Source organism: Arvicanthis niloticus, chromosome 6 (genome assembly GCF_011762505.2).
Source record: "Arvicanthis niloticus isolate mArvNil1 chromosome 6, mArvNil1.pat.X, whole genome shotgun sequence".
In the NCBI taxonomy this organism is placed as follows: Eukaryota; Metazoa; Chordata; class Mammalia; order Rodentia; family Muridae; genus Arvicanthis; species Arvicanthis niloticus.
In genome coordinates this window covers 87,103,199-87,131,113 of record NC_047663.1, presented here as the reverse complement: position 1 = coordinate 87,131,113, position 27,915 = coordinate 87,103,199, and the positions used below count along the sequence as shown (strand labels likewise).

The 27,915-nt window shown below is 48.9% G+C and overlaps 2 protein-coding genes across 12 annotated transcripts in view; one reads left to right on the top strand and one right to left on the bottom strand.

Annotated features, from left to right (window-relative positions):
- Positions 1 to 1,004: 1,004 nt before the first annotated feature.
- Efcab9 (EF-hand calcium binding domain 9) lies at positions 1,005 to 12,414 on the bottom strand. 10 transcript variants are annotated; one of them, XM_076937057.1, is made up of 8 exons: positions 11,900 to 12,414; positions 11,021 to 11,340; positions 9,859 to 9,929; positions 6,536 to 6,567; positions 6,075 to 6,242; positions 2,689 to 2,837; positions 1,814 to 1,990; positions 1,007 to 1,263 (listed from the first exon to the last, which is right to left on the bottom strand). In XM_076937057.1, the coding sequence occupies exons 5-8, from the start codon at positions 6,208 to 6,210 to the stop codon at positions 1,075 to 1,077; spliced, it is 651 nt and encodes a 216-aa protein (XP_076793172.1). In that variant the 5' UTR covers positions 6,211 to 6,242; positions 6,536 to 6,567; positions 9,859 to 9,929; positions 11,021 to 11,340; positions 11,900 to 12,414; the 3' UTR covers positions 1,007 to 1,074. The 10 variants fall into 10 exon arrangements, with proteins under 10 accessions (XP_076793179.1, XP_076793172.1, XP_076793174.1 ...); XM_076937059.1 differs by having other exon boundaries at positions 11,088 to 11,340; XM_076937061.1 differs by having other exon boundaries at positions 11,219 to 11,340.
- A 69-nt stretch (positions 12,415 to 12,483) lies between these two features.
- Stk10 (serine/threonine kinase 10) overlaps positions 12,484 to 27,915 on the top strand; it is a 92,405-nt gene continuing 76,973 nt past the window's right edge. Inside the window, exon 1 of one of the 2 annotated variants that reach the window (XM_076937054.1) lies at positions 12,484 to 12,743. In XM_076937054.1, coding sequence (XP_076793169.1) covers positions 12,588 to 12,743 — 156 coding nt within the window. In that variant the 5' untranslated portion in view covers positions 12,484 to 12,587. The remainder of the gene's footprint in view (positions 12,744 to 27,915) is intronic. The other variant, XM_034506484.2, reaches the window with a different exon arrangement.

Sequence of the window (27,915 nt, the reverse complement as noted above, 5' to 3'; positions counted from 1 at the left end):
GATTAAAGGTGTGCACCCCCATGCCAGGCTCATGAAAAGGTAACACGGGGCACATAATATTTTTACCCTAGTAAGTTTATTCTGCTGTCTAAGCGTTTCACGTAGAGTAATTCAGGCTCTGACGAACAGGCAACCTGAGCTGGAACAGTGACATACAGTGCAGTCCCAGTTAACCCATGCTGTTGGAGATCAGTCTGGGCTGCAGAGCCTCAAAGAAACAGAGTTTCAAAGAAAAAAAAGAGAAAGAAACAGCTTCCATGTCCCTTAAAGTCAACCTGCCTTGTTGCCATTGGCCAACTTGAGTCTCTGGCATCCAGGTGGGCTTAGCCTAGAAAGGATCCCAAGAACATTGGGCCATTGGCAAAGAGTAAGAAAAGGCCACTTCCTTTTAACAGCTGGGCTCCAAAGCCATCGTGTCTCTGTGAACACAGCCTGCTAAAAAGCAAAAGAAAATGGTCCTGTGGACAGAATGGCTGCCTGGGTCTGAAAGTGTAGCTCAGACACCCACTTTGATAGCTGGGTATGAAAGAACACACCTTGTAATTCCAGCACTTGGGAGTTGGAGGCACAAGGATCAGGAGCTCAAGGTGGGCTTCAACAATATAGTAAGTTTGAAGCCAGCCTGGGCTACATGAGATCCAGACTCAAATGAAAAAATACTGAGTTTGAATGGAACACACCTTTAATTCTAGGTTCTCAGTAGGAGAACCTCTGTGAGTCTGAGGCCAGCCTGATCCTGAGTCAATGAATAAGTAAAGCAGACAGCCAGGCGGTGGTGGCGCATGCTTTTAATCCCAGCACTTGGGAGGCAGAGGCAGGCGGATTTCTGAGTTCGAGGCCAGCCTGGTCTACAGAGTGAGTTCCAGGATAGCCAGGACTACACAGAGAAACCCTGTCTTGAAAAAAAACAAAACAAAAAACCAAAAAAAAAAAAAAAAAAAAAAAAAAAAAAAAAAAAAAAAAAAAAAAAAACCAAAAACAAAAAAAACAAGTAAAGCAGACAGACAGACAGACATGCACTCTGATGTTCCACTGTGGCCATGTTAATTTTAATTTGTCAGGCGCACATCTATGTCACAGGAGACTCCTGTGACTTATCATAGATGAGTACATCTTGTTGAGATGAAGATACTTCTCCTTATCTTTCCCTTTCTCTTTCTCTCTCTCTCTTGCTGCCTCTCTGTCTTTCCTCCTTTTCTTCCTGTCGATGGACTTGTCAGTGCAGAAGATTGTGTACAGTTTAAATTCCTTGTAATTAAGCAGCTAGTATTGGGTGGGGGGAGAAAAATATTACAACGTTTAGTAAGGTGGTAATTGTGTGGTATTCTGGATGCTTGCAAACTTAGAGGTGTAGGAATTGGGGCAGTTACAGGCTGAGTGGGGCTCAGGAAGTCAGGTCTGCTGCAGACCATGGGAGCAGAGTCACTTTGTCAGGGTTCTGTATCAGCTACCACTGTGGTCACCTGCTTCCCTTTACAAAGACAGAAGTCACCATCCTCCCAGAGTCTTTTCAGAATTTTTCTCACTTGGTTCTAGCGTAGAGTTTCTTTCTTTCTGCTAATTTGAATCTATAAACACTTCTCTGGCCACCATGTTATTACTACATTAAGCTACCTCCTCATAAACCTCTCTAATGGTATATCCACACTACATGATACGGAACTTAGCCAAGCCTTTCTCTGCCAGGCAGGCCCTGTTGGTCTCAGGTCTTTTCCCAGTCCCACCCAGCCTGTTTGCCAGGCTCAGCCATGTCTTTCCCACCACTGTATAAGACATGGCCCTTTGCCCCCACGATTCCCAAATCTCCACTTACTCGGTCACCTGTGATGTCAAAGTCATGGAAAAGGTCTCGGAGCTCCTGCTTTTTAATATTGAAGAGAAATCTGTAGTTTTCAAAATTGGTCGCACCTATATTCAACTCCCCATCCAAATCAAGCAAGTCAAAAACTGGCCGGGAATGGCGGTACATAAAGTGATCTTCCAGATGGTTCTATTTTGAGAGAAATGTGTGAGAATTTTGCTGCTACCTGTAAGATGTTACACCAAGGTTTGTATAGCCACAAGACATTTCCTAGAGAGCTCGGGACAAAGGACAAACTCCCAAACCTGGGGAAAGGGCTGTGTGAAGAGGGATAAGGCCCAAGAGAAACTCAGAAGTGATCAATTGTACATAGTTAACAACCCAAGCAGCCACTACATCAACCATCTCTCCAAGCCTTGACCTTGGTACTTGGTCAAGATCCCTCTGCTCAAGAAGCAGAAGCTAGTAGTATCTCTTGGTAAGGCGAAACACAGAGAACACACCTCTTCCTTTTCTTTCAGCCTCAGCAGGAAAGTCTCTGAGCCAAAGGACCAGGGTAGGAGTGAGAGAGGTACTTAGGATTGCTTTGAAGCCTGTTGGAGGACAGGCAGGCCAAGAAAGGTGGGCAGGGGCAACATTTTCCTTACAAGGTAGACAGGATGGGAAGGTGGGCTGAAGACAGGTGGCCACTGCAGAGAGAAGCCAGGAAGGTGCTGGAATGTCTTGGCTGATGGTATAGTCAGAAACCAAAACTGAATTTTCCTTCCACCCATCTGTAGTGGTGAAAAGGCATCCCACGAGGAGGCTTTCTCCTCAGTGTCTGCTTTAGCAGGGGAGCTGGCAACCCAGCCTCCTCTCACCTGCCCCAGGCCAGCCCCAGTACTTGCCTGATGTGCCAGCACTATGCAAACCAACATATAGAACTGGTCAAAACCAATCTCTCCTATAGCCGTCCAGTCCAGGAGGTCAAATATCATCTTGATCTGGGTGTTGGTCAGGTTAGTCACGTGCCGGAGGAAATGAAAGAACAGCACATCTGGGAAGAAGAGGAGAAAAGAGATGGAGTGCTTTAAAACAGTCCCAAATACTAAAGCCTGTGCCCCCTAAGATGGCGGTCCTGCTGGGAGCTCACTATATTGTATTGGAAAGAAGAATGATAATGGTTTGCTTCTGGCTTCATGCTGAACCTTTCACAACTCCACAAGCCTTTAGTTGTCTTTGCTGTGGGAGAGCAGTGTGCCAAGTTCTTGAAGCTGCATGACAGTTGACTTACATTCCCAGACAACATGGGGCTAGTCAGTGCTTGGCTTCTGACCCCAGGCACAGATGGCAACTTTGCAGTCACCCAATGACAGTCGAGGTGCTGATGAGTGACAGTGTTCTTTGCTAGAGGGGAGGAGGCTTCATTCTTACTCTGCTAAAGATGTTGACTTGTGGGCTGGAGAGATGGCTCTGCCAGGAAATACACTTGTCATGCAAGCCTGGAGACCAGAGTTTGAGTCCCAGAACCCACAGTAAACGTGTAAAGGAGAAAACAAACTCCCCAAAGTTGTCCCCTGACTTTCCCATGCACACATGTGCCCACATACATCCTGCACATTCAGACACTGACACAAAATAAGTTTTTAAAGATGCTAATGTTTACCTCAGTCTTTCCCCCATGGTTCCTTTAATCAGAATGGGAAAGTCTGAAAAAATGAGAAATGCGCTCCTATGAGCCCCTAGAGTTTCTGTGCTTACTCAAAGAGCCTTCTGGCTGTGAAGGGAGCAAGCCTTCCTATGCTTTAAGCGCTTTTGAATGCCACGTCTCAGCAAGCCCTGAGAACCTGATGAGGAAGGCATAGCACACCCAGTTGTGAGGCCATCCAGCCCTTAGGAGTCTTGTCAAGCTACAGTTCCCACCTCAGGAAGTGTAACATGGGACAGAGTCCATGTTGCTCCCAGCTCTGGGGTGGTGATGCTGCTGCTGTTGGGTCCCTGGGTCTCAGTGGCAGAGCTGGGGCTCATAAGTGGGTCATCCTGGTGAACTGTGCACTATTACAGCTGCCTCTTTTGTGCACTAGTTAACACATAGTCAACCAGATACATATCCAAGGCAAGTACTGTAACTTAAAGAACAGGATTTTCCCTTTCTTTTCATTTGTTTTGGCCTTTATTTTTTTTGAGATTAGGGTTTCTCGGTGTAGCCCTGGCTCTTCTGGAACTTACTCTGTAGACCAGGCTGGCCTTGAACTCAGAGATCCATCTACATCTGCCTCCTGAGTGCTGGGATTAAAGCAATGCGCCATCGCTGCCTGGCTTTGGGATTTTCAAGCGTGACTCTCTGTGTGGTTTCTCCTCTATCCTTTAGTTTCATTTTGTTTTGTTTTGTTTTGTTGTTGATACAGCTTTATTGACAGCTGGCCTGGAGCTCACTAAGAGAAGACTCAGCTGGCCTCAAACGTGTGTCCATCCTGCCCATCTTCCCCTTCACCTCTTCCCTTCACAGTGGCTCCTGCCAAAAATTCTCAACACTCAGAGGTTGAGGCAGAAGGATTGCAGTCAGTACAAGGCTAGCTTGGCTTATAGAGTCAAACCCTGCCTTTTTCTGCCCTCCATGGGTACCAGGCACAAAAGTGGTATACAGACATACATGTGGCCAAACATACACATAAAATATTTTTGAAAATATTTTAAAGAAAAAAAAAAAACCAAAACAACAACACAAAAACTACCTCTGGGCTTCGCTGAGTGCATAAAACACGAGCATCATCTCTGTCATTTGGAATCTCAGCCGGAAGCAGCCAGGAGCACAGTGACTCTATGGTCACAATGTCCTCTTGTGTGGCCCACCAAGTGTGAACACTCAGAGCAACATACTGTGTACACACAGTAGTGACAGGGTGCTCCTGGAGACGTGTCCTGGGGGCCCTTGTAGCTATGGGATCAGTGCTGTTTTGCAGTACAATGACTCTGGTCACCCAAATCCCCAAGGCCTGAAGCTGCTCTCACAGGAGGCAAAGCGTAATGCTGTGCCTTCTCTCTCTCAGGTCATTGTCCCTATCCTTGGTGATTAGGCAGCAGGTGTGGACCTCCTGGATATTGTGTCATCGGGGAATTATGTGGTTACTAGGGAGATGAGACTCTGTTCCACAAATGCCCTAAGAAGACAGTGTGGCTCAGCTTTCTGAGAGACAGCTTGGTGCCTGAAGCTGCCTTCTCTGGGCCAGGAAAGAGTAGTCTCCCATCTCATGCCAATATGTACACACAGAGGAAAGCAGGCTCAACATTGTTAGGAAAAGATGTCTTCCATTCAATGTTTCTTCCATTCTCTTCAGTGCTGGGGCCAAGCTAAATCTGTTTAACGCTGAGCTACAGCCCTTCCCTCGTTACCCACTGAATGAACTCAAAAAGCTTTATGGAGGGCTTGGGTGTGGTAGTTCACACCTTTTGGACCATAGCATTCAGGAGGCAGAGGCAGATGGATCTCTGTGAGTTCCAAGCTAGGCAAGGCTACATAGTGAGACCTGTCTCAGACAAACAAACAAACAAACAAACACCTCAAGTGTGCCCTTTCTTCATTGTGACACTTCCCTCTGTGAGGCGACAGTGATGGAAACAGAGGCTCAAAAAGAACCCAGGGTGTTTCAACCTGGCCTTCTGTTAGTGTATAGACTCAGAATTAATGGGCAATATTTGGGGGAACTCCCAAATAGCACAGATGAATCTGATTTAAAATCACTGGGCCTCAAAAAACCAAACCAAACAAAACAAAATGACATGAATGTGGGAAAGGACCCTCGAGGAGGAGGGGGATGAAAGGTGGGAGAGACATGAGAGGGTAGGAGAAGAAACTGGGCCTCAAAGAGGAGATGGCAGGCTGGAGCGAGATGGTTCAGTGGTTAGGAGCACTGACTGCTCTTCCAGAGGTCCTGAGTTCAATTCCCAGCAACCACATAGTGGCTCACAACCATCTGTAATGGGATCTGGTATGTCTGAAGACAACAGCAATGTACTCACATACATAAAATACATCTTAATTAAAAAAAAAAAAAAAAAGGAGATGGCATGCTCATTGAATCACCAAGGAACTGTGGGTAGAGCCCAGCTTGACCCCCACAGCCTGGGGTCTCATCCTCTCCACTGAACTGTCATCCATCTCCTTCAGCAGTTTCTCTCTGAGCTTCTTCCACAAGATGAAATAAAAGTTAAGGAGATAGCTCTGGGCTCTGAATGGGGTAGGTAGGAGTGGAGGGTGGGGATGAGGGAATAGGGGAAGGGTTGGGGGGCTGACCATTCAAGGTGTTCCTGCGGTGCACATCCAGAAGATGAAAGTACTCCATCAAGGCTTTCACGTTTCTCAAAGACAGCAAGCAGTAGATTTTGTCCATGTAAAGGTACCACAGAAAAGACCCCTGAGTCAGCTTCATGACGGCAGCTTTCAGCCGAAGGCTCTCACAACCTGATACAGAATGGAGAATTCCGCCTCGGAACTAGAATGTTGGACAGGGTCCCCAAGATGACCTGGCAGAACTAGAGGGGACAATAATTATTGAGTGGACAAGATGGCTTATCACAGCTCTCCAGCTTCGCTGTGGGTCTTTCCTGACTTCTCGTGGCCTTTTTCTATGCCTCCAAAGCAGCCATTCTAATCACAGGCTGCCCAGACAAGAAGGGCCACCTGGCCAATTGCCATAAGCAGCTCAGGAGCCATGCTACAGGGTGTGATCATTAAGAAGAAAAATGAAGACTCACATGCATGGGAAGATCCTCAAACAAGTATACTACTGTAAAGGCAAAGAGAAGAAATGCATGTTTATGTAAATGTTTGATATTATACATATACACACATATATCATATCAGTATATTTGTTCTCTACATATGCTTATATATGTACATGGAGAGACAGTGTGTCTCAATATCAATATCCTGGCCAACCTGGAACTCACTCTGCAGACCAGACTGGCCTTTAACTCACAGAGATCTGCCTGCCTCTGCCTCCCGAGTGCTGGGACTAAAGGCGTATGCAACTATGCTCTATGCTCTGCTCAAGAAGGAATTTTTAAAAGGCCAAAGTGTAGTGAACCAGAAGTCAAAGCGGGTGCCTACTTAACACAATCACCAGGGTTTGCCCCTGGTTTTTCATTGTGGGTGGTTTCAGGCCTGCCAGAGGCAAAGCACCGGTTAGTAGCCTCACGCTTCTTTGTGCACCCGTCACTCAGGTCAACAGTGACCAGTTCAGACCAGTCCCTGCTCATGGACAATCATTCCACCCATAAGCTTCCTGGATCATTTGGAAGCAAGTCTCTAACAAAACAGCTTATATGCAAATGTTTGAGTGCATATTCTAAAAAGCATGAGTCTTCTCCGTTATACTACACTGCAGGTAGTCATCTCTAACACCCTAAAGATCACATCAGCATTCACTTTCCATAATTGTTTCGGAGAATTCTAAGAGCACTGGTGTGGTAAAATATGCCTTTAGTCCCAGCACTCAGGAGGCAGAGGCAAGAGGATCTCTGTGAGTTCAAGGCCAACCTGGTCTACAAATTGAGTTCCAGGGACAGCCAGGGCTACACAGAGAATCCCTATCCTTGAAAAAACAAAGCCAACAAAAAAATGGAGAGAGAGAGAGAGAGAGAGAGAGAGAGAGAGAGAGGCAGACAGACAGACATCTAAAGAGCTGACTACTTCAATCAGGAACCCCAGATCTGTGTATCGTTTATCATGTTTCATAAACCATTTCATGTTTCAAACTTGTATGTTTTTTTTTCTTATAATTTGTGTTTTAAAACTTTATTGGTTATGGTGTGACTGTGTACATACACAGATATGTGTGCCACGGCCCTGGGCCTTCTCCAGCCCACAACACTCCTTTCATATATGGTTACCTGTCTGTATGCACACATATGTGCATAAATGTACATGTATATATGATGGACACATGTGTGCATGCACACTGTTCTACCTAACCTTATAAATCATGGGACCCTCCAATGTTATTACTGATTGTTTTTTGTTTTTGTTATTGTTTGTTTTTTCAAGACAGGGTTTCTCTGTATAGCCTTGGCTGTCCTGGAACTCACTCTGTAGACCAGGCTGGCCTCGAACTCAGAAATCTGCCTGTCTCTGCCTCCCAAGTGCTGGGACTAAAGGCGCACGCCACCACCGCCCGGCTTGGGCCACCACTGCCTGGCTACTGATTGGTTAAAACACCAGACAACACCCTGGACTTATGACTGGTGTGTGCCAAGGGTGGAGTAGTCTTGTGAGACAGATCCCTGACCTTGGGGTCTATGCTAACTCCCAGTGTCAGAATTAAGCTCGTAGGACACCCCCAGAAGTGTATCCTACACACTATTGAATTGCTTGATGAGGCAAAATTCCTACACATTTAGTAAAACCTGTTTTTTGTTTGTTATTGGCTTTCTGAATTTTATTGGTTGGTTCTTTTTTTTTTTTTTTTTTTTTTTTTTTTTTGGTTTTTCGAGACAGGGTTTCTCTGTGTAGCCTTGGCTGTCCTGGAACTCACTCGGTAGACCAGGCTGGCCTCAAACTCAGAAATCCGCCTGCCTCTGCCTCCCAAGTGCTGGGATTAAAGGCGTGCGCTATATTGGTTGGTTCTTAAACCAAGGTCTTGTTTTGTCTCAGGCTGCCTAGAGCTCACTGTGTGGCCCAGGCTTTACTTCCTGGATGCTGGGATTACACGTGAGCCCCGTTATGACTGCTAGTTAGGGTGTATGTGGATGGGAGTGTTCGTAAAGTAAGGCACTGTAGACCCAAAGAAATAGGTGCATTTGCGTGACGTCTAGGTTCAGTGAAGAACAGAAGGTCATTTGTAGGAAAGTGTGGCAGGAGGTCAGAAGGGATTAAGCCATGGTTGTAAGGGTCTGTTCAGTCCAGTCTCAGCCTCTCTGTGCCTTCGCCTTCATTCAGGGACAGGGAGAGGACCCATTGAATGAAGGGGAACAAACTGACATATTTTGAGGTCAGATGTTCTAAACTCCATTGTTTCTACGTATCAGCTTTATTCATAATAACCAGACGGAGAGAACCCGAGCTCAGCTGTCCCTCAATGGTTGATGGGCAATGTATTAATGACCGTGGCATATCCATACAGTAGAATATGAGTGAGCCATGGATACATGCAACACGATGAATCTCAGAAACGTGCTGAGTTAAAAGAAACTAAACACAAGCCACTGTGTGAGCACTTGCCCAGCTTGAGCAAGGGGCTGGCTTCAATCTCCAGCACCGGAAAGATAACTTTGGGAATTACCTGAAGAAGCAATGGAGACTGTGTCTACCTGACTGTGGGACAGCCCAGTCCTGGCACAACGCCTTAACAGTAAACCTTAAGGGAGAGCATTCCTACTGATAGAAATGAAACCTCAAAGAACTTGATTCTGCTTCTTTTGAAACAGGGTTTCACTATGTAACTCTGGCTGGTCTGGAAGTTGAAACACAGGGCAGGTTGGCCTTGGACTCAGCCACTTGCCTCTGGCTCCTGAATGCTGGGATCAAAGATGCACACCGCCAGGCCTGCCCTAAATTCATTACCCCTCTTTAAATGGTTTTGCCTGCATGTATTTCTGTGCACTGCCCTCATGCAGTGCCTGGGAAGGTCAGAAGAGGGCATCAGGTCACATGAAACTGGAATGACAGATGACCATGCACTGCACTGCCCACCTGGGTGCTGGGAATTGAATCTTCCTCTGGAAGAGTAACTCCTGAGGAGACATCACTCCAGCACCTTAAGTTGATTTTTCTTTTTAATGATTCACGGTTTTTCTGTATGGCCCTAGCTGGCCAGGAACTAACTCTGTAGACCAGGTTGGCCTCAAACTTAGAGATCTACTCTCTGGGATTAAAGCTGAGTACCATCACCGTCCAGCTAAATTGAAAAAAAAAAAAAGTTAAAAAGTTTGGCTCACCTTGGGAGTGTAATTCTTTCACAGAGCATGTTTCCTACGTACAAGAACCTGGATTCAACCCTCAGTAGCAGGGAACTACCACACTCATATGAAGATAAAAAAAAAAAAGCAGCCCAGATCATATCAATATTACACATACTTACTTGCTCAACAGAAGATACCATAAGAAAAGTTAACAGATGAATGAAAGGTTGGCAGGAGACATTTTCAATATCTAAACACAACAAGAGAATATGTTTTAAAAGTGAAATGGCTCAGGGGAGCCTGGAGGCCTGAGTTAATAATCCTGGCTTCATCCTCAGGACCCACATGGTGGGAGAAGAGAACTAATTTCTGCAAGTGGTCCTCTGACTTCCACATGTGAACGCATACACTGGAAAACACACACACACACACACACACACACACACACACACACACACACACAAATAAATAGACAATAAAATTCCTAGACTCGAAAAGATAAGAAATCTAATTTTTTAATGGGCAAGAAAAGAACAAAATGGTGAGAAGATGCCATAGGGCCCCAATTTGACTTTTAATTCCCAGCATTAGGGAGGCAGAGGCAGGAGGAATTCTGTGAGGCCAGCCTCAAGTAACAGGACAGCAAGGACTACACAGAGCGACCCTGTCTCAAACAAAACAGTCCCCAACCTTCCCATCCCTACCAAGTCCAACAACACAAAAATGGCATAGGACAGGGGCTAGCAACTCAAAGAGAACTGAAAGGCTGTAATAGCCGGGCAGTGGTAGCGCACGCCTTTAATCCCAGCACTTGGGAGGCAGAGGCAGGTGGATTTCTGAGTTTGAGGCCAGCCTGATCTGCAGAGTGAGTCCAGGACAGCCAGGACTACACAGAGAAACTCTGTCTCGAAAAAAAAACAACCCCCCCCCCCAAAAAAAAACCAACAACAACAACAAAAAAAAGGGCTGTAATAAAACTGCAAACTCAGACTCATTCATTGAGATAAACACATCAAAACCACTATTTATCAAACTTACTAATTTCTATTTTAAGTTGTTCCAGAAAATAGGGTGGGGGGAGGGCACGGCTCTTTATTCACTAGATCAGTGTGAGAGAGGCCCTATAGCCAGAGACAGTTGAGGAAAAATCCCTGATTTAACGTAAGTTTCAAAGCAGCTTTGGTTCTGTTGAGCCTTCTTTTACCGCGGTGTGGTTTTGCTACATAAGTTACATCCTCCCCAAACACCTTACAAAACAAAAGTCACTCGTGATTTGGGGCAAGTTTCCTGTAATCCCCACCCCCACCCCCCTCCACCCCGGTCACCCAGCATTTTCACCACCTCAGTGAGATTCCTCATAGCTCTTTCCAGTCAGTCTGCGTGTCTGGGAGCAGGAGCAAACCATTACCAGGCTCTCCACAGCGATGCCTTTTCTGGACCGGTCATAAAAATGCAGTCATACATCCCGTGCGGTCTTTGGGTCTGGCTTCTTTCATGTACCGTGACATTTTTAACGGACCTTTCCATTTTTATCCTTACTTTGTTTTCTTCTGGAGCTCCCAGGACTGGTTAGCGCATTCTGACCTTCTGTCCACCCGGTAGAGCTGCACAGACTTGAGCAGGTCTCACTTAACAGTTGTACACTTTGGCTCGTCCACAGGCTGAGACAACGAGAACGATTTTGCATGAAATTTCCTTCTTTTAATTATACAATTTTCCCGCACTTATTCAGTGGCGGGAACAATCAGAACTGGAGCAACCTTTATTCGGGTCGCCCTTCGCGCACACACACCCCTCTCCGGCCCGTCGCATTCACTCTCCAGTGGGCTTTCCGAATGGGAAACAGCACTTGGCGCTTGCGCGCTGCTCAAGGGTTATTTTCGAACAGAGTCTGGAGGAAGGGGGGAAACACAAACGCTTTCTCGAGCTAAAGGTGCGAGAGTGTGAGACGCTCTTGTTCAGGAGGGGAGGGTCACCGTCAAAGACTCAGCAGCTGCGCAGCCCCCAGCACAGTCACTAGAACCCACGTTCTGATCCCAGGGAAAGACGCTGTGCAATCTGCAGGACGCCTGCAGCTAAAGTAGAGCAATGAGGGTCTCTCCGCCAGGATAGAGGAGGACGGTCCCCGAGATGACTCCGGTTTTATCTCTAATGGGGCTTTTTAAATTCGCAAAATAACTAGAAAGTTTTACTTAATAAGGACTGTATTTGCTAACCTACCATGAAACCTAATAGGTCCTAAAGGGACTCTGTTTCTTGTCCAGAGTCCTGGCCGCTTGTGGCTGGCGGGGGCGGGGAAAGCCCGGATTTGGGGGCGCGTAGCCGCGGGGCTCTGCTTTCTGCGCGGCTCAGAGGCAGCACGAGACCTGCGTAGGAAGCGTGGCGAAGGCCACCTGGGACAGCGTGAACTTTGGGGCAAAGAGCGTCCAGGACCGGGGTGAGCCCCGGGGTGAGGGGTGCGGGCGTCTCGCGCAGGAAGGTGGCGAGCCAGGCCTCTGCGGGCGCATTCTGTGCGCTGATGCACCAGCTCGGCCCCGACGACGGTTGCGGGAGACACCAGCTGAACCCCGGTAGTTTGGGGTTCCGGGAGGCGCAGCGGGCCCAGGGGCCGGCCACGGGGCGGACTACAGTCTCCAGAGTGCCCCGCGGCGCGGGCGGAGCCGCGAGCTCCCGCAGCCAATTGAGGGGTCTCGGGGCGCCGCGGAGCAGGTGGAGCCGGCGGGGACAGGCGCGCGCGCGGGTGCAGGGCGTCCTGCGGGCGGGTCCAGGAGGGGGCGGGGCGGGGCGGGGCGGGCGGGCCGCGGTTCCGGCAGCTCCCTGCGGCCGCGGGCGCACTCGGCCGGTGCTGCGCTGCGAGGAGGGCGGCTCTCCGAAGCCGCGCGTCCTGTTGTCGCGGTCCTGATCCAGCATGGCTTTCGCCAATTTCCGCCGCATCCTGCGGTTATCCACCTTCGAGAAGAGAAAGTCCCGTGAATATGAGCACGTCCGCCGGGATCTGGACCCCAACGACGTATGGGAGATCGTGGGCGAGTTGGGAGACGGCGCCTTCGGTAAAGTTTACAAGGTGAGGGTCCCCAATTGCTGAGCCTGCCAGGTCCTGCGAGCCCCTGACCCCCTCGCAGCTGCTTCTGAGCACTTCCTGTGTGCCCCGAACAGGGCACAAAGGGACGTTTGTAGGACCGAGGCATCCCAGGGGGTTATCCGAGGCATCTCCAGGCTCACGGTGATAGAGACACATCTTTTGAAGAGGGACTATACCGATGTTGTGGAAATGTTCAGACTCTGGGCTGTGTCTGGGAGGGTTGGGAGTTGAGGACACTCCAGAAGATGAGTCTACGACCGGTACTCGGGGAGGGTAGAGGGGCCCTGGAGTGAGTGAGAACAGGCTTGGGATTAGAAGGCTCAACGGAAAGCGAGGACAGGGTCCTGTGACTGCAGCTGCAGGGCACAGATTTGGCTTCTGGACGCCTGAGTCACCAGAGGCTCCCTGTCTGCAGTTACCTCTCCCCTGGAGGAAGACAGGCTGAGGAGGAGTGGGTGGGGCAGAGATGATTCCACATAGACACGTGTGCAGACGGACAGCTCCTGGGGTTTGGTCCTCTGAGCCAATTCTGAGTGCCTGGGTTGTTGTTCAAAGTACCTAACTCATCTTGACTCCACCCTTTTTCATTTCCTCCAGGAAAAAGTACCCTCCACACACACTCCCCATGTCCCACCCCCACCCGTTAGGGAGTCGTGTTGCTCAGGCTGGTCTCCCAACTTAAGATCTGCTTGCCTCAGTCTCTGGAGTAGCTTGGACCGTAGGCTTGGCCACTGCAGCCTGGCATCCCCTACTTTTATTGGGAGACTCCCATAGTTCAGCTGCCTGAGCTGCCCTCCTAAGCCATATATCACTGTCCTTAGGGCTTCTGTAGCTGGAGGCCTTACTGACCCTTTCAGGATGTTGGACCCCAGAAAGGGCTTTTCCAGCTCCCCTAGTCGGGGCTTGTTCACTTTGACTTGAAGTTGGTATACTAGAGTCGGTCTGCTTCTTGTCCCAGAAGTGTGCAGTCTAGGAGAGATGCGACAGCACCGTTGGGAAGCTTGTTAGAAACTAAGACTCTCAGCTGGGCATGGTGATGTATCCGTTCAATCCCAGCAGAGGCAGGCAGATCTGAGTCTGAGGCTAGCCTAGTCTACAGAGTGAGTTCCAGGACAATCAGGGCTACACAGAGAAACCCTGTCTTGGGATAACAAAACAAACAAAACAAAAACCCAAAACCAACAGAAAGGAGCTAACTCAGGCCCTACTCAGCACTCAGAGTACAGTGCTCCAGCGGCAGTTTGGAGGCTAGTCAGACCCTTGGAGACCTCCTCTTTCAGTTGCACTTCCTGTGGGAGGGCTGAGGAACCCCCCACTAGGGCAAAGTTCCCCTTTGGGAGAGTCAAGCAGAGGTCACCTGGCATTCCAACTGAATGGAACACTTTGGCTGGAGGGTTTACCCATATTTGAGAGCTACCAGGCCAGTCTGCCCTTTCATCTGTCCCCCAGGTCTGGCTCCTTTGCTGCATTCTCCTGGTGAAGTCAGGAAATGGTCCCCAGCCTCTCAGCTCTCTCTGATGCTGCCTGCCCCCCCCAAGTGTCCAGACCACTGTGTGAGAACCCCCAGCTTGACTCACCATCTCTAATGTTAAGCAATTCGTCTGTGCATGCCCTTGGCTCTCCATAATGTTTTTTTTTTTCTCTGTTAGGAACTTTGAGTCACCTTCTGTGTACCTACTATGTGATGCTCTCAATTGTTACTTCAGATCCTTCTCAATTGTTTGCAAGTTTCCTGTAAAGCGTCCTGCTAGGCTGCAGGACCTCATCTGTCTCTAGTTTGCCCTTCGTCCCCAAGTGTCCTGTTCTGGCTTTCTACGGTTCTTTTTTATTTGAACTTGAGTGCAGAACTTTGCTTTCTAAAGGGCAAGAGTCTCTGTTGTTGTTTTGGCTTGCTGGGTAAAACTCTGTTCTCAGGCAGTTTCAAGGAAGGGAGCTCTCCAGCCATCTGCTATTCTGTTGGTTCCCATTCTCCGAGGTATATCGACCCCTTTGAAGAGTGGCCTTAGTCCCCAAAGCTGGGAGATGGCTCTGAGGCAAGACAAGGGAAAGGGAGACCTCCGAGGGGTCACCTGACAGCTGGTGCTCTTGGACAGTTTGTCAGGGTCGGTGATCGGTCGCATAGACAAAGATGGTCCCCTGAGACTAGAAAGGAGCAGAGACACCTCTGTTGGGCCTTACATGCAGTGATGCTCACATCACATGCATAGAAATGTGACATATAGGGTGGCTTAGAGCACAGGATGCTTGACAAGGATGACAGGTGACTCCCACAGTTGTGTAACTACTAGGAGATGCTCTCTAGTGTTATTTTAGAACACATTTGAGTGTTTAAAGTTTCCCATAGAGATCCTGCTAGCCTGGCAGGAGCTCACCCGTCTTCAGTTTGCCTTCTCTCTTGATTAAGTGTCTTTTCACTTGGTGTTTAAGGGTTTTTTTTTGTTTTGCTTTTTTTGTTGTTGTTGTTGGTTTGTTTGTTTGTTTTTTGTTTTTTTTTGAGACAGGATTTTCTGTGTGGTTTTGGCTCTCGTGGAACTTGTTCTGTAGAGGAGGCTGGCTTTGAACTCAGAGATCTGCCTGCCTTTCCCTCCCGAGTGCTGGGATTAAAAGCATGTGCCACCACCACCTAGCACGTTTTTGTTTTCTTTTGAGTTTTTTGGGTGTTTGTTTTTGTTGGTTTTTTTGTTTGTTTTGCTATTTATGTGCCCACAAGTGTCCAAGTCCCCATGCACATGTGTGCACATGTGTACGAAGGGTAGAGGTTGACACTGGGATTCTTCAGTCTCTACCAAGCCTGGAGCTCACAGATTGAGCTGGAGTACCTGGTCAGAGAGCCCCAGGGATCTGCCTGCCTCCTCGGCTTTGGGAGTACAGGCTTTGTATGGTCATGCTTGGTATTGGGATTGGAACTCAGGGCTTTTTCTTGTGAGGCAAGGTCTTATCAATCTTCCCAGCCCTGAATTTTGTGTCATTTCGTTCAACATGGCCCTGGAAACAATAGGTTAGTAAATACAGTGCATATGTGATCTATGCCTAAATACACTGTAGCGCCCAGGTCATCTGTGATTGTCTAAGTACATGCTATACCTCCTGTAATGACAGAATCACCTGATGATGCATTTGTCAGATGTGACCCCATTATTGAGTGACATATGTCTGTGTTGTCACCTTGACCTTAGTATATGTTATGCTGTTTTAACTGAAGTTCATCCCTGCAGACCTCAGCCCCTCCTGGAGGACTTCTGTGGGCTTCTTTTTTAAACTAAGACCTCTCAAATCAAAGGCCATGACCTCTATCTACTGTGTGGTTCACTGGCCTGGATTTTCTGTGTAGTCTTGGCCGTCCTGCAACTCTGTAGAGGAGGCTGGCCTCAGACTCAGATAGTCACCTGCCTCTGCCTCCAGAGTGCTGGGATTAGAGGTGTGCATCCTGCCACCACTCCCCACGTCCCCTCACTACCCTCTGCTTTCTGACAAGTCTTTGTCAGTCAGCCTCAGCGGGGAGAGAAGAGAACCGATTTAGTCCAGCCATCCTCACTCTATTCTTGTGTGATGCAAAGTTGGTTCTGAAAGAAAATCATTTCTGGTTCATTACTCGAATTCAAAATGAGGCTCATGGGTGATGACATGTTTTCAGAGTTCTTGTTGTGAGCAGTCATCTTCTCTGAGGTAGGGCGGGGGGAGAGGAAGTGTTTAGTCTCTACAGTGGAAAGCAGTGTCCTCAGCACTGCCTGGTGCAGTGGTGCTGGCAAGTCACATGCTCTGGTGCTTTGAGGGGCCACAGAGGATAAAGCAGAAAGGGCCAGGCTAGAGCCAGGTGATGTCTTCACTTTCTGGAGATTGCGTTGGCTCTGTAATCTTTTAAAGGGTTAATTTGTAAAAATCAAAATGGTGTGGGGGGGAGGTAAAAGGACTAAAAAGAAAGAGAAAAGTGGCTGTAAGTTGATAGGTTACTATGTTTATATTCTTCAGTGCTGAATCCAAACACTTGTGTACACTGGAAGACTTCCCACCACGGGTCTATATCCCAGCCTGGGTTTTTGTGTTTGTTTTTGGGTTTTTTTTTTTTGAAAGAGGGTCTTTCTGTGTTTCCCAGGCTGACCTCAAACACCTGGTCTTAAGCAGTTTTCCTTCCTTAGTCCCCTAGGTGACTGGTGATAAAGACATGGGCCACTGGGCCTGGCTGTCTTTTTTCATTGTATTTTTAAACTACTAACAAATTAAGATTGATCAATAATTGCACACCTTTCATCTCAGCACTTGGGAGGCAGGGGCAGGCAGATTTCTGAGGCCAGCCTGGTCTATAGAATGAGTTCCAGGACAGCCAGGACTACACAGAGAAACCCTGTTTTGAAAAAACCAAGCCAACTAACCAAATAAATATAAACAAACAAACAGAATTGATTCCTTCTTGTCCTGTCAGAGACTACAGTTGTTGCTTTCTGTATTCTCTAATGTAAGACATCCTCAGAAGCACAGGCTGACCTTGTGTGGGTGGGAAATCCATAATATGGCTGTAAGCAGGAGCTGAAGGAAGGACACAGGTGGAGAGTAGTGTGGGGCAGGTGGCCCCTCCGTGTGTCTGGGGTGTCCTCATGTGTATTTGCAACTCCTTGGATTTGCTCTGACCAGCTGCCATCCACCATTTTTCTGCCTTGCACATAAGTCGAGGTGACTTTAGCTTCCTGGTATGTCAATGGCCTTGCAACAACAACAACAACAAACATGGCACTTTCAAAGTTAGCACTACAGTAGAGCTGACTAGAGGGTGAATTTGAAAATACAGAGTGAGGTAAATTTATGGAAGGCCCTTTGCTGCCTTCTCTTGCCAGTAGCCAACCCCAGAGTCCTTGTGGATCCCCAGAGAGTGAGGGGACTTTAGTGGCTGTGTCCAGACTTCAGGTGCCCTCAGGTCTGTTGGCTTTGGAAGCCAGACTGCCAGTGCTGGAGGCCTCCATCCCTCCAGGCCAGCCCCGCCCACCCTCCAGAGTTGGAAAGCCTGGGTTTCCGCCTGGCTCCCCTGAGGCTGCCCAAAGCCTCCTATATCCTCCACCTCCTCTTCCTCCTCCTCCTTCTCCTCCCCTACTGGTCCCTTCTATTCCTACTCCGGAAAGGGATCTGGCCCTAGGCAGTAACCTTGTTTCCTCTCAGCCCAGTATTTTTAAACTCAAGTCCAAGCTATTGTGACCAGTTCCTCACTCATCAGAAAGGTTCCCGATGTCCCTTGAGGGCACGTGGCAAGGGTCTGCTTCTGCTCACTGAGTCTGCAGCGCAGCTGGCTTTGCTCAGCTCCTGACACACTGGACACTTCCCAAGAATCTTAGAGTAGGCCTGGGTAGGAATGGGCGTGGCTAGATGGAAGGAGGGTTAATGCTTACCCAACCCCCATCTCTTGAGGTCATCTAGATGAGGAAGAAACCTCCAGGGCCATCTGAGGGCACCCTAGGGCAGCTGTCATGGAGGACAGTAGGATCTATGTTCCATTATGACCCCATTTGCTTCTTAAGCCAGTGGCTTCCTCTTAGCAGAGTCCATGTCTTTGAGGAGGTGTCTACAGTGCAGGGGAGGTGTCCACAGAGAGGAATGGCTTTACTCCTGGTCCCCTCCCATGCAGTCCCAGGATCATTTATGATTGTTGACACTCTGAGTGCTGCTTCTGAGAAGGTCTTGGCTTGCCATTGTCACTTATCTAGGACAAGGCAGAAAGACTTGCAGCTCAGCTGGGGCACCTGGGCTTCCAGCCTGGACACCGTTGATTGACATGGGTATCAGGGCCAGTCTTCGTTGGGTCAACACAAGAACACTGTTCTCGCCTCAGAGGGAGCAAGCAATCCTGGGACCAAATATAAATGCTGGTGCCCACAGAACACACACATGTCCAGGGTTTTCTGTGCTCACCGAGGAATCGATCACACATGTCCAGGGTTTTCTGTGCTCACCGAGGAATCGATCACATGAGATTTTTATTAGTTACAGAGCAAAATAAGTTATAATTAGTGTATCGGTGGGGCCACGGGTCGGTGGGTCACAACCAAGTAGGGAGACTCTGCTGTAGGCTTCGGATGCTTTCTGAGACGTTCCTGGCTTTGGGGTTAGTGAGATCTGACAGTCAGCCAGCTAAGAATACATTTTAAGGTTGGTAGTTGCGGGGATGTTTAGATTAGACACAGGGATGAACAGTGGAGAGTTCTCAGAGGGACTGAAAATAGCCCAAGATAATTTGTCTTTTATCTGCAACATTTTAATTCCCCCTAATCTTCAAGTTTAGTCCTTTGGCCTTGTAGAATTGTTAACACAGACACAGCCTGCCCCTCCCTCCTGCTCCCTCCACCCCCCCTCTCCTGGAACTTCAGTTTACAGTTGTGAACCTGCCTTATGCCTTGTAGATGTTCTCAACATCCCGATTTGTGTCCAGTCTCCTCCAGATGTCAGGAACCCCCCCCCCCCCCGCCCCTCCACCTAAGTTGTGGCTGCCAAGACTGTCTTGAACACTGTCACATGTTCTGGGGCACGAGGGGGAGGCAGAGTCCTCCAGTTAAATAGATGAGCGTATCTGTAATACAGTTCAGCTGGCTGTAAAGTTGCCTCCGCCATCCATGGGAATTGGTCCTAGGACCCCTTCTGACACTGGCACCTGAGCAAGCTCAATTTTGTCATATAAAGTTTGAATATTATTGGCATAGCCTCCTGTCTGCTGTCCGTTATCTCTGGATAACTTCTAATGCCATGACACTGAAGTTGCTGTAAGTCGCTGTGTAAGTCTGCACTGCATCACTGGAACACAAAACCAGAAAAAAGTCTGTATCTGTTCAGTGCAAATGCAGTTTAAAAAAAAAAATGTTTCTAACCCAGGGTTGGATGTGGAATCCACAGATTTGGGAGGGCTAGCTACATCTGCCACCTCCATGTGTTATAGGGAAAAGACTTAAACCTCGATGTCAGAGAGGTGAGAGTTCAAATCTTGGCTGCCCCACTTAGCAATGGTGGGATGGGAGAGGTGAGTGGCTTGCCTCTGAGCTTCAGCTTTCTCAGGTGTGAGTGGAAGAGATAAGATAGCCACCCTTAGAGCTGTCATGAGAGTTAGCCTGCACCACAGGGCAACTGGGTAGGGGTGTCTGAGCAGCTGCTTGGAGGACAGCAGTCTCCAGCAGTCGCTGTCCACTGGGGGCTCCCTGTCAGGAGAGCTTGTGCAGGGACCACAAGCCACACAGTGAATGGGAAGCTGCCTGTGGGCCGGGCAGCCAGAGAGTAATCAGAAGGTAGAGAGGACGAATCTGGGCTGGTGAGTGGGTAGGCATGTAGACCCAGGTTGGCCACAGCCAGCTTTTTGAGCTTGGTGACCTGAGGTTGGGTTTGTGTGGCCTCCCCCAGGCTAAATCTGATGCTACTTGACCTCAGCATTTGAAACAATAATTTGAAAATAATTTTCAATAATTTCAAATTTTCAAATAATTTGAAATTGCTCATAGCAGACCAGTGGTGGATCTCCTCTGGAAGTATCTTCATTGATTGATAGCTTTAAGTGTCCCGGCCCGGCCACATCTTTAGGAGCAGGGAAGCCTGGCTGCTGTCCTTAAAATGTCCCACAGACCCCAGGAGCCGCACAGGGGTATTTGAAAGAGTAACTGGGTAATACAGTGGTCATTTTAGTGTCTGACAAACAGCAGCAGAGAGACGTGTAGGTTTTCTTCTGAAGTCCCCACATGCAAGCTTGCCTCTGTACAGACCTACATGGTGTCTGGTGCTCAGCTGTACACTGTGCTGGGCACCACAGAGCTGGCCTAGCCCTGTGGCCCTGCATCTCTGTCTGGCCCACTGTGTTCCTCCTCTCTTCCCAGAGGCCAGTAGGTTTTGAGCATTTGAGGTGGGCATGCTGGAGTGCTGTCAGGGCAAGGTTATGTCGGCTAGTCCCTCACTCTGCATAACCATATACTGTAGCTGATTAAAATGCAGACGGTTATGATCACAGTGATGGAGGCTGGGAAGGCCAGGATCAAGGCTCTTATAGATTTGATGTTTGGCAAGCCTTTTCACTGTGTGCTTATGTGGTGGAGGGGTGAGCCAGGGCCCTTGAGTCTACTTCTCCTATCAAGACTCTGATCCTATTCACAAAGGCCTGACCTTTAACCTAATCACCAGGTCAAAAGCCCAGACTTTTGATGCTGTCATCTTGGAGTTAGGATTTCCATATATGGATTTTTGAGAGGGACATAGACATTCAGATCATAGTGGGAACTCAGTCAAGAGGGCCCTGATTGACAAACTAGGGAGTTAAATATGGCAGTTTTGACCTCAAATAATGTCCTTTCTATCATCAGCCTCCAAATCAACCTATATAATATCAGAAAGGTCCCCTCTATGGATGGGAGAAAGGAGACAAGGCCTTGACCAGAAAGGGGCAATGATGCAGCCAGATCTCCTGTGCCCCAACTGTGGGAGCCTATGAAGGCTGGGTCTGGCTGACCACTGTATAGAAACTGGAGCAGCCTGGTGGGGTGGAGGAATTCTCACCTGAGCCTCTTAGGTCTAGGCCTAGGTCAGAGCCTAGAATTGACAAATGTCCAGTGCAGGGGCCACCAGTCTACAAAGGAGATATGTGCTGAGGGAGAGAATGAGAGGGGGGTTTGGGGTGGGTGGGGGGCTTTTGCCAGGGATTGAAGCTGGAAGGAGTACCTGGCTCTGCTCGTCCTGGGTTGTATGAGGCAGAGAAAATGGGTCGTCTCTGCCTGCTTTTCATTCACTGCAAAGGCTGCAGTAATGGTGTTGTAACTAGACAGTGTCCTTGAAAGATGTGACAGCCTGTGGTCAGTCACCAGCATCTGGGATACTGAGAGCTCAAGGAATGGTCTTGACTTTTGTGTTTCAAGCCTTGCAGGTCACCACAGGAGGATTACTTAGTTATTATTGTCCATCATCTTTTCTTCTCTTATCCTTCAGAAAGGCAGGGGACAGTCAATCCCCTCACTCTATACCTGGTAGGGCAGAGGCCCAGAGATGGCCAGTGACTGTTTTGGTGTCACACAGCCTTTTCATAGCAGGACTGAGACTTAACCCCAGGTCTTTCTGGCCAGAGCTCTGCACCTTTTCCCTGCAGAGAACAGAAGGAAAGCCATAGATCATGTTAGGCAGGGAAGGCTGCTTTCCTTGGTATCTGCTCATGGCCTTGTGGATTCTGTGTCTAGAAACATGACCTTCTTTCTGAGCCTTCTTCAAGTGGATGCTGATGGTGGCCTCCCCTACAGAGGAAGTGGTAATGGGCAGGGTTGCAGAGGAAGTGGCTGGGGGCCTCCAGAGGGCAGAAGATGATGAAGGTTTTTGTCACCCTTCTGGGCCCTGGTGGGTGGGTGGGGTGGCTGGGAGGCAGGACCTGTTATGGGGAGATACACCCCAAGAGGCCTCCTGCCCTCCCTCCTCAAGCACCTCCCACTTCTGTTCTCTCCCTCCCTTCCCTTTTCGCTTCTGCTTTCCCGTGTCGCAGTTTTTTTTTTTTTGTTTTTTTTTTTTTTTCTTCTTTCCTCCACAGCTTGCTGATTGTTTTGGGTAAACCAGCATGGTTCTTATCAGAGCCAGAATTAAGGGGAGCTGAAGAGCTGGCTGGGGCTTTGAGCCTCAGACTGCTAACTAGAGGGTTAACTCTACCAGGCCTGACAGAGGAGCTGTCTGGTGGAAGAGATGGGGACTGTCTGGGCCCCAAGAAGTGCTGAAGAAAGGCAGTGCTTTGCGACATGGACCCTGGCAAGGGGGTGCCCCTGTTACTGCCACAGCCTCGGATGCTCTGGCAGTCAGCTCTCCCCATGTTGGGTTTTAACTCACTCGGAGTGGCTGTCCCTGCTTATTTACCCTCCTCATCTCAGTCAGCACTCTCTCCTTCACAGACCACACACTCCCTGTGCACAGGGCTCCCCTGTGTTCCTTTGTCCTCTCCAGTGGAAAGTCCCTGGGGACAGAACAGATTGGGCTGGAGAGGGCTGTTAACTGGAGAGGAAGCTGTTGGGTAGAGTGGCTTCTTTGGTTTTGTTGATGTTGTTGTTTTGTTTCTTGGTTTTCGGTTTTTTGAAACAGGGTTTCTCTGTGTATCCCTGACTATCCTGGAACTTGCTCTGTAGACCAGGCCTGCATGCTGGATTCAAACTCACAGAGATCTGCCTGCCTCTGCCTCCTGAGATGAAAGGTATGCGCCACCACTGTCCTGGTGAAGAAATGACTTGTAATGGCTGAAGCTCAGAAGGCTGGGCACGGTGGCTGCCGTTACTAGTACATTTCATAACTGTTAATTAAGACGCTTTAAATGTTACACACACATACACACTCACAAACACACACAAACACTGCTCAGATATAACAGCTATGAATGAATGAGTGCCACACAGTGGATTCAGGACTCAGCTCTTAGTTTTTCCCTACTGTGTTTGTGACTTTGGATAACCCACCTCACCCTTGGCCTGTGTTTATTCAAGTTGATTGTTATTATTTAAAGCATTTTAAAATTTTACTTTCTATGTGTATAACTGTTTTACCTGCATGCAGGAATATGCATCACCTGCATGCCTGTTGGATCCCCTGGAATTGGGGTTATGAGAGATTGTGAACCACCAAGTGGGTGCTGGGAACTGAACCTAGGTCCTCTGCAAGAGCAATGAATGCTCTTAATCCTAGGATAATCTCTCCAGCCTTTGTATTTTTATTATTATTTTTAATTATGTGGGTGTGTGCTATGTGTGTGTGCACATGTGTGCGTGCACATATGTATGTGCACATGAGTGCTGGTGCCTTTGGCAGCCAGAGGAGGACATTGAATCCCCTGGAGCTGGAGTCACAGGTGGTTGTGAGCCTCCAGTGGGTGCTGGGAACTGCCCCGCTGTCCTGCAGGAGCAGCATATGCTCTTAACCCTTGAACCATCCTCTCAGCCCTTCGGCCTCAGTGTTTGGAGCTGTGAACTACAAATCAGAGCAGGACCTGCCTCTGTTTGTAGAGCGATGGGGCCGGCCCACAGGTGCTCCCCAGCACAGAGAAAGCCAGAGAGACAACTGTTGTTGCTGTGGTCCTGAGTCTGGGGCTAGACTTCAGATGATTATGGATTCCTGGGGAGTGACAGGCACATTCCCTGGAGGTCCCTCATTGCTCGTGCCTCGTCTGCTCTGGCTAGATGCCAGCAATGGCTCCTAGGGTCAGCCTGTGTTTACTGCCCTGTGGTATGAAGATAAACATGATTCCCTGGAGATAAAGAAGGCCACCCTGGGGCTAGCGTGTGCATGAGGCCTAAGCTTTCATCCTCAGTACAACAAACAACCCAAACCAGAAGGCCACTGGAGCCTTGGGGATGCCAAGGCCCCAACTCTGACTGCCCCCTGCTAGGGCTTAGGGTGGCTGAGGGCACCCTGGATATCAGAGAGACAGGCAGCTAGATTGTCCTGGAAGGAGGAACCAGTGTTGGGTCTTGCTTGTTTCTTTCTGGAAAGCTTGACCTTGTCTGGGAGCCCAAGCCCATTCTTGTTCTTCTATGGTGGATGCCACTGTCCAGGCTGGTGTGCTTATGACGTGGTGGCCCCTCTGTACTGGCATGCTGCCCTGTTTGTCCTCAGGAGTCTTCCTACCTTTGTTCTGAGTCTTGGGCTCTTTCTGAAGGATTCCAGGGCCCCCCTTACCTTCAACAGGAAATCCAAGAGGGCCAAGGACTTGGCTGGGGGCCACTGTTAGTAAGGAGCTTAGAACCCTAGGTGCCTGCATTGACCTAGTTCAGAGTCTGGTAGGGCTGTCCTTCAGTAGACTAGCTACCCGCTGCTGGAGAGGATGGTGGGAGTGGTCTGTGCTTATTGGTGATGTGCATGTGCGAATGTCTTCATCTCAGAATGAGAGGGAGGGATGGTGCTTACCTGTGCTTGGGAGACCGAGAGCTTTCCTCAGGTAGAGAGAGGATGGATAGGAGAACCAGCTTGTAATGCTTTAGTGCAGCTATGATGGAGATGCATTCATATGTGTGTGTGTGTGTGTGTGTGTGTGTGTGTGTGTGTGTGTGTGTGTGTGTGCATGTGTGTGTGTGTTCTAGGTTTAAAGGTGTACATGTATCACAATCTTGCTTCTTTTGCTTGCACAGTGTTGGGAGTACAGGCGGCACCCCACTTAGCTGTTCATTTTAAAGTAGTCATAGAAGTTTTTGGTTTGTTTGTTGTTTATTTATTTTGTTTTGGCAGGGTCTAACTTTATAATCCTTGGCTGTCCTAGAACTCTCTATGTACACCTGGCTGGCTTTGAACTCAGAGATCCACCTACCTCTGCCTTCTGAGTGCTGAGTTTAAAGGTATGTGCTGCCACATGTGGCTCAACAGAGACCGTTTGAATGTTGCCAACACACAGCAGTGATCAGTGGATGAAGTGACTGTCACGCAGACCACCGGCTTATCACATACGTCATAGTGTTGAGCAGTCTCACTGAACCCTATGAATATATAAAATTATCATGCTCTAATTAGAATGTAAAGACATTCAAATGTAGAGAAATTAGAGTGCACCTTTTAATCCTTTTTGATTAATCGGCTGGGCCTGTTCTAAGTGCTGTTCTCAGGTTAACTCAGCAGACATCTCGGGCAGGAGCCCTCATGTCCTCAGTGTAGAAAGGTAGACAGAGAGGAACACAGTCTGCTGCAGTCACACATCACCCAGCAGAGAGTATCAGCCTGGGCCAGCTCTGCCGCCTGCAGAGGGATGTGGAGAGCAGTCATGCAAAACGTAGAAAGCAGTGTCTGGGATTCTTTTGATTTTTCTTTTTTATACTATTCTAGTTTTAAGATAATTTTTTGTGTACTTGTGTTATTTTTAGAATATAAATAACAAATAGCATGGAAAGTACTGCGGATTAAAAAATAAAACAAAATGACAACAAGCTGCTGGAAGGTGGTAGCACACACCTTTAATCCCGACACTCAGGAGGCAGAGGTTGATGGATGTCTGTGAGTTCAAAACCAGCCTGGTCTAGAGAGTGATGTCTAGGACAGCCAGGGCTGCATGGAGAGAAACCCTGTCTTGAAAACCCAAAAACCAAATCAACAGTGACATGCTTGCTGTCTATAACTCTTAGAGGTCTGAGATGGGAAACTGAGGTGGGTGGCTCAAATGGTCCCTAAATTGTAAGGATTAAAGGATGCTACTACAAAGTGTGGCACACTCTACCCCACGTTCTCTCTTTAGGCAGGAGGCAGCCTGACAAAGATGGAGCTTTGGGCCCCACCCACCCCCAGGATGCAGAGCCCATGGCCATCTTCCTTTCCATTACCAATGATATCTTGGGGCTGGACTCGTCATCATGCTTGAAAAGCTGGGATCGAAAGGTTCCCACATGCCTGGCCAAGTTGGACGGTTTGCCATTCTCCTCGGCCAAGGCCACAGCTCGGTATCTTTGAGGCCAATCCTGTTTGGGTTTGGTCCCAAGCCAGAAGGGCTTTGGAGGCTTAGCATTTCCTGGCAGTGCCAGGGTGGCCCAGCAGGCATCTCCTCCTGGGAGTGTTGAGTGTGCGTCTGTGGGTCTGTCACTTCTCTGCTTTTGTGTCACAGAATCTTTGCTGTCCTCAAGTGTCACTTCTGAAACTTGGCTGGCTCATTTGTCAGCGAGTTAAAGCTTGGCAGGGCACTTACTGGTTGTGAAGTGGCTCTTTCTACTTGGCAGGACTTGTTAACTGTGTATGTCCTGGCCCAGCCAGAACCTTTGGCTCTTGTCAGGCAAACAGGTGGCATCTTCCAGAACTAGAACAAGATGACAGGAGAGCCAGGAGGAAACAGACTCTTGTCACTTCCCAGTCTTCTTGTGTTCTGTAGGAGTACAGACTGGGCCTTCTTCCTCCTTTCTGTCTACCCATCCACCTGTCTGCTTAACCCTCCTCCTAGCCACCTGCCTCAGCTACTTTTTTCTTGCTATGAAGAGACCCATTTTCCAAGGCACCTTATAGAAGAAAGAATTTATCCGAGGCTTACAGTTCCAGAGGGCTCAAGCCAGTAACTATCATGGTGGGGAACGTGGCAACAGGCAAGCAAGCAAGCATGGTGCTGGAGCAATGGCTGAGAGCTCACAACTGATCAAAAGCATGAGGCAGGGATAGAGGGAATACCAACTGGGAATGACATGGGCTTTTGAAATCTCGAAGCCCACGCCCGTGACACACCTCTTGCAACAAGGCCACACATCTAATCCCAAACAACTCCACCAACTGGGGACCAGGCATTTGAAGGAATGAGCCTATAGGGCCCATTCTCACTCAAAGCATCCATTTTCCCACCCATCCATCCTCCCATCCATTCATCCACCCTCTCACCCACTCATCTGTTGTCCCACCCATCCATCCTCCCACCCCATCCATCCCCCCATCCATCTTCCCATCCATCCCCCCACCCACCCATTCATCCTCCCTCATGTCTGTCTTAAAGGTCTCCTTCCCTCTTCTCCCCACCCCATTCCCTGGCCATTCTGTGCCAGGCTCTATTGGGGTGTAGGCTGAATGGAATCAGACATGGGCTTGGCCTTTCATAGCTCACAGCCAGCTCAGATCTGAGTTGCACACGATGGTAGCACCAGCAGCCTGTAGTGGAGGCGTTAGTTAACAAGGGCTTGGGAGCCAGAGTGCTGGCCAGGGAGCTCAGGCTGGGTCTGGTCAGCTTCAGGAAGCCACTCAGTGTTTGTGCGTGTAGGGAGAGGAGCAAGAGGTGGTCAGGGAGGGCTGGAGGCCAGTGCTGTTTGTCTACAGACCTTGGAGATGATTGGCTTAAGGCTAAGACCTGGGCTGTGAGCCAGACCTGCCTGAGTTCAAGGTCTGAGGGTTGCTTTCTAGTGTGTGACCCGGGACAGGTCTCTTTCTCTCTCTGGGCCTTGTGTTTTCTTTTCCACAGAAGGAGGAGATTTACAGCTCCATTCCTAGGGCCTGCGCTGTGGGTCAAGGCCAGTGCTCAGTGTCCTGCCTCCAGAATGCCTACTGTTAAGACTTTCTTATTCTGCCTCCTCCTGCATGCTGGCCTTGCCAGTGGCCTGGTTCCTCCCTGAGCTGATACCCTCTCCCTAGTTCTTGAACCAAAGCCCTCCTATGATTGGTGGCGCTCATCACCATTCCCTCCGACACAGTCCGAGACCCGCTGGCTCCAGGGGCCTGGACCTCATCTGACACATGCCCAGCA